At 35.2% G+C, this 6,327-nt stretch overlaps 1 protein-coding gene across 1 annotated transcript; it reads left to right on the forward strand.

Moving 5' to 3' along the window:
- The first annotated feature begins 1,677 nt into the window (after positions 1-1,677).
- Positions 1,678-6,327, forward strand: LOC131616541 (DEAD-box ATP-dependent RNA helicase 31-like). The gene is made up of 10 exons (XM_058887902.1): positions 1,678-1,945; positions 2,099-2,205; positions 2,590-2,645; positions 3,213-3,437; positions 3,908-4,114; positions 4,218-4,304; positions 4,900-4,995; positions 5,152-5,367; positions 5,566-5,748; positions 5,837-6,327. Exons 1-10 carry the CDS (start codon positions 1,719-1,721, stop codon positions 6,062-6,064), a joined length of 1,632 nt encoding a protein of 543 aa, XP_058743885.1. The 5' UTR covers positions 1,678-1,718; the 3' UTR covers positions 6,065-6,327.

Below are 6,327 nucleotides of genomic sequence, written 5' to 3' on the forward strand. Positions count from 1 at the left end.
CGTGTCGACAGTCTGTCGGTGTATTCTGAATATGGGAAGATCGGGCATAGAAGCAAAACTTTTTGAGAAAAACAATCCCCAGTTGAGGCAAAACTTTAACGAGGCACGAAATGCCTTACAATACACGCAGAGAAGTCTGAAGGGTTAGACATATTCAGTAGTTAATATTTGGTTGCAATGTTTTTTGTAGTTTTAAAACCATATGTGTATTGTCAGAGTCGTCTTAAACTTTTAAGAGACGCGATGTAAGAAGTTGAAGTTACCTTCAGTTGAGTAATGGAATTTATTTAAGAGACCCTATTTATTGTAAATTAATTGTGGAATATGTGTATAGAGACCATTTATTCCAAAGCTTAATCATGAAAGCGTGTGAAATCCTGTGTTGTATGTCACCTTGCACACCCCTCAAAGATGGCCCTGTGTATTGTCATTACATTTTGATTTTACTTTAGTAAATGTGATTTTTTTAATATATGTGTAGCATGTTTGAATCAATTATTGTATCTATTTTTTAATTTATGACATAAAACGACTTAAAATATAAGTTGATCTCAAAAAAATGTTAATATATAGACAATGTTGTTGCCTTGAAAGCAGGGGGATTTCTGAAGATGCATCTTTGAAATATTCCCTAAATAAACCTTTAAATGATTTTATGGGATATTTCAGATATGCAATTCTGCAACCTCCTAAACATTTTGAAAATGCATACTCAAATTAGTTTTTGGTAAAAATGAAATGTCTCTCTAAAATACGAGAGTTGGTGTGCTGCGCCTAGGGGTGGCAAAACGGGCCGAGGCCCGCCGGGCCGCCCGCGCACCCGCCAAAAAATAGCGGGTTGAGTTGTAATTTTTAGGCCCGCCGCTCGCCAAAGCCCGCCCCGCCAAAACCCGCCGCCCGCCATAGCCCGCCCCGCCAATGCCCGCCGCCCGCCAAAGCCCGCCCCTCCTCCAAAATTCCCTCTTTTTTAATTAATTCTAGTAATTCCAATTCTTGATGGTTTATTTTATATATTTATTTGTAAATATGTGTAATATTTTTTTAAGTAAAATTTGTTAAAAAGTTGGTTTTATAAAAATTGTTTTAAAAATTAAGTGAAAAATTTAATTAAAAGGTAAAAAAGCCTATTAATCTATTAAAAAAATGAAAAAAAATATAGATAAAAATAGGCGGGCAAGCCCGCCGCTCGCCAACCCGCCATCTTGGCGGGGCGGGCATGATTATTATGCCCATTTCACTTGGCGGGCATGCCCGTCCCGCTCGTTTTTTGGCGGGCATAAGGCGGGGCGGGCGGGCGGGGCGGACGGCTCGTTTTGCCACCCCTAGCTGCGCCCATAAACTCATCTCTCAATACATAAAAAAAAACATTTTCAAAATTTCCAAAATGTGGTTATCCTATATGATGAGATGAGTATCCCTAACAAAAATCACACAAATAAAATTTGATATTACACATTCATTTTAAAATTTTAAGACATTTATCAACCTCTTTACTTTATCTAACTTTAAATTTAATAATTAATAATCTATCCAATATTAATAACTCTTATAAATTACTACTAGGTACTTGACAATTATTTTTAATCAATTATTATTCGAGAAACAAAGTACTAGTATCGTACAAAAAAAAATACAAGACCTGAATTAAGAGACGAAATTAAGTTTCCTCTTTACTATATATACCGCCAGTTTCACAAATGTAGCCCGCAGCCGAGACCATGAACCCTGCTGCCCAAAACGCGGCGGCCAACAAAAAAAGCGGCTCCAGTTCACGGAAGAGAAAAAACCGTGACCTGAAAAACGGTAAACCTAATGGAAGTTCAAAAAAAAGGTTTCAAACTACCAACAATGAGGTCGTAGAAGAAGTAAATTTGAACAAAAGCCGTGTTGATAACGGTGGTTCTGGAAGCATAGTCGTAACTGATTCTTATTTAAGTGATTCCAGGTTAAGTGATTCTAGTTACTTTGCGTGATTTTATTGCGTTGTTTACTTGCTTTGAATGTAATAGGTTAACTGGTATTGTATTATACTCAATGTAATATAGATTGTTTTTGTATTGTATTCTGTTTATTTAATTATTGAGATGTGATGCTGCAGATTCGATAAATGTTCGGTTTCGCCGTTGTCGTTAAAAGGAATTAAGGATGCTGGATATGAGAAAATGACTCTTGTTCAGGAAGCAACACTTCCAGTTATTCTGAAAGGTTTGTTCTTTGTCTTGAACAATCTTCAACTAGTTATAGTTACTAGCTAGTGTCATATGTAGTTTATATGGTAAGGAGAGTAGATGAGATGAAGAGGAGACCTAGAAAAATTACAAGACAAAAGAGTCCTGAATAGAACATTACGACGAAAGTTGATCCATGTATCTGATCCTCACTTAGTGGGATAAGGCTTGGTTGTTGTTATTGTTGTATGGTTTTGTTGCTACCGTTTAACTATGTAATTAATTTGTTTTCAAAACAAGGAGTTATTCTAATTGATAATATTAAGCAAGAAAGTGTCTTCTTCCTGATTTGATTGAACATTATTCTCGTATATCTTGAGTTTATCTGTGATGGTGCACTTACTTGAATTAACATTTATAGGTAAGGATGTCTTGGCTAAAGCTAAAACAGGCACGGGAAAAACAGTAGCCTTTTTGGTAATTCTTCTAATTTGTGTTTTTGTTTGATTGCATTCGTAAATAATGATTGATCTGTGATCTATCAATCATCGTTAGCACTTTTATTCATATTTTTTTCTTTTGTTAGCGAGCGTAAATTCAGTAATGTAGAGTGAACGCATAATTGTCTAAGCTACCTGCCTTTGAAATAAGCAATCTACTGATTTGGATTTCTCTACCTAATTCATTGGTTTTCATTGTTTGATGTTTTATTACGATATAGCAAATTTCTGTTTCTCTATTTTCTTTAATTGTTTTTCGTCTTACAGGCATGCGGGCTGCTATATAAGCCATTAGGACCCTTTTTTTCTACTTGTTTCCAGTGAAAGTGCTAAAGAAATTTCCATGTTGATCTCAAATTATCTTAAAAACAGTTTAAAATATTAATCAAGCATGACTTGCAAAAGAACAAAAAAGAATAGAAGACTATTGAGTTTCAATGTAACAGCACAAATCTGTGATGTAGAAACTAATTGATTGTTCTATTGCTTTTGTGGTAAGTAATGATTAGTTTGTACTTATCTTTGAAGTATTTATATGGTCCAGCTTCCATCAATTGAACTTGTTGTGAAGTCTCCGCCAACTGATCGTGGTCAAAAGCGGACACCGATTCTTATTCTTGTCATCTGCCCAACTCGAGAGCTTGCTTGTCAAGCTGCTGCAGAAGCAACTAAACTTCTTAAGTATCATCCTACCATCGGTGCTCAAGTTGTGATTGGAGGAACAAATCTTAGTTCAGAACAGAAACATATGCAATCAAATCCTTGCCAGGTGAGTTCTTTCTTTGCCACCAAAAAAAATATTTTGCATTTTCATAAGACAAGTAATCAAACAAATGAAAAGATTCTGAATTATTTCTACATTACTAAACTTCCTGACATAAAGATGCAGAGTATTGTGATTATTGTTATTAATGCTGCTTATATGTTGTAGCCATCACTGGTGGATGGATTTAGTTTTTTTCAATAAATAAAAATATCTATAATTTTTTTCATAATCAGTTCGAGGTCAGTTTTTTTAAAACTAATTTTGCATACATCAAGAAAGAAAAGAAGTAAATTTGTATACAAAAGAGTTTAATACTGATATAAAAAATGACTCCATGAAGATCACCTCTTATTTTCACGGCTTACACCATAATCATGCCATATTAATCTGGTTTCACGCCAACCTTTGGCAAATCATCATCTTATACCAAACTAGTTTTCCCGATTGAACTTTATTTGTTTGTTTTCTTACAGATCCTTGTTGCTACTCCTGGAAGGCTTAGAGATCACATTGATAATACTGCCGGTTTTGCATCTAGGCTTATGGGGGTGAAGGCCTTGGTGCTCGATGAAGCCGATCATTTACTAGACATGGGGTTTCGCAAAGATATTGAGAAAATAATTGCTGCAGTCCCTAAACAACGACAAACACTTATGTTTTCTGCAACCGTTCCGGACTCGGTTTGTATTTCTTTCTTTTTTGTCCTTTTCATTTTTAGTTACGATGCCCAATGCTTTATAATAATATGGGTATTTTGCTTATTTGCGTACTATTGTTGTGAAGGTGCATCAAGTCTGTAAGATTGCATTGAGAAAGGATTTTGAATTTATTTCTACAGTTAAGGAGGGTACTGAGGAGACGCATTCAAAGGTAATTGCTTGAGCGAAATTACTCTCAGCGCTATTATTTATAACCAAATCATTACAATCAAATCCCTTTATTATATGGATAAGAGCCAGCTAACCAAATCTATAGAGATATTTACATGCAGAATACAATTTGAACCATATATGCATATCTTAGCACCCCCCTCAAGCAGGTGCATATATATCATACGCGTCAAGCATATGGTTCGAACTTCGAACCATATGTGCATGCATTGCCTTAAGTTATGAACCATATGTGCATGCATTACCTTTAGTTATGAACCATATTGTAGGGATGAAAATAAATTACCAACTTTGATTCAATGGACTGATACCAACTTGGTTGAATTTGTTTGAACTGCTCGAGAGAAATCAAATTACTCACAGTCTTCTTATAGGGATAAAAAACTGCAAACCAATCTATTAATCTATTAACGATATTTACAGGAACATATGCACTAGACAATATAATTCAAATCATATACATATCTTAATTTTCATGAGTATATGCAGGTTCAAGGTAATGCATGCTCATATGCACTAGACAGCATACAAAATCTTTTTGTGATCTTTATTTATGGGGCTTTGAATTATTTCAGGTTAACCAAAAGTATTTAGTTGCCCCACCAGACAAGCATTTCTCTTTACTCTATGCTATTCTGAAGGAGCACATTGCTGATGATGCTGACTATAAGGTTTGCTTTTTAATCTGCAAACAACTGTAGTTTAGGCTTTTTTTGTTCTTTCACTATTAGACATATAACATGGTTACAAAGCTAAAAAGAATTATATTTAACCATCATGTTTCACATGTTTATGAATGATATCTAATGTAGCTATTGGTTTATCAGGTTCTTGTTTTCTGCACAACTGCTATGGTCACAAGACTTGTTTCAGATCTCCTTGGGAGGTTGAACTTGAAAGTGAGAGAAATCCATTCAAGAAAGCCTCAGAGTTATAGAACCAGAATTTCTGATGAATTCCGCAGATCAAAGGGTCTCATCCTTGTTACTTCGGATGTATCCGCACGTGGAGTTGATTATCCAGATGTTACTCTTGTCGTACAGGTAATATAAGTGGAACTCCTCCCTGCTTCACTTCTACCACTTCTACTACAATATTATCAGCATGATCGCACCAATCTCATAATGGTTTTCATGTTCTGTTTCACTGCATGTTTAAAAGGAGACTCATTACATTCATTTGCTAACAGTGTAATCCTTCCGTTATGATTTTCATGTTTCCTTTATTTGTCCAATGCACAGGTTGGGCTACCGACTGATAAACAACAATATATACATCGACTAGGTAGAACAGGGCGAAAAGGAAAAGAAGGGCAGGGCATACTGCTACTAGCTCCTTGGGAAGAATTCTTTTTAGATTCCGCAAAAGATTTGCCTATTGGGAAAGCTCCGGTACCTTCAGTTGATCCTGACACTAAGAAAAAGGTATTATTTGCAACAAAATCGCGATGCCAATGTGATTTTGTCAAACTCGTGATTCGAAACATACACTAACATACTGAACTGTTGACAGGTGGAAAGGGCTATATCGAATGTGGAGATGGAGAATAAAGAAAAAGCATATCAAGCATGGCTTGGTTACTACAATTCAAATAAGAAAATTGGGAAAGATAAGAAGAAGTTAGTGGAGCTTGCAAATGAATTCAGTAGATGCATGGGGCTTGATACCCCTCCAGCTATCTCTCATCTTATCCTTCGTAAGATGGGTCTTGGAAATGTCCCTGGTTTACGTTCCAAATAGATTATTTATTCATTCTATTCAGTATCTGACAACATAGTTTTGTGTGAGAGAAATATTCTTGAGTGAAAAATGGTCCCTTATGGTTTGATTTTAAGACTTGAAACTTCTAAATTATTTCAACTATCATATTATCTATTGTAATTTTTCTAGTTCTAGATGAATTATTATCATTTAACAAATACTGCAGAAATGTTAGTGACAGATGAATTTGTAATGTGAATCACACTATTTTGTCTCTAAACTTTTTATCATATTTTACCTTA

This window comes from Vicia villosa, linkage group LG7 (assembly GCF_029867415.1).
Source record: "Vicia villosa cultivar HV-30 ecotype Madison, WI linkage group LG7, Vvil1.0, whole genome shotgun sequence".
Classification (NCBI taxonomy): domain Eukaryota; kingdom Viridiplantae; phylum Streptophyta; class Magnoliopsida; order Fabales; family Fabaceae; genus Vicia; species Vicia villosa.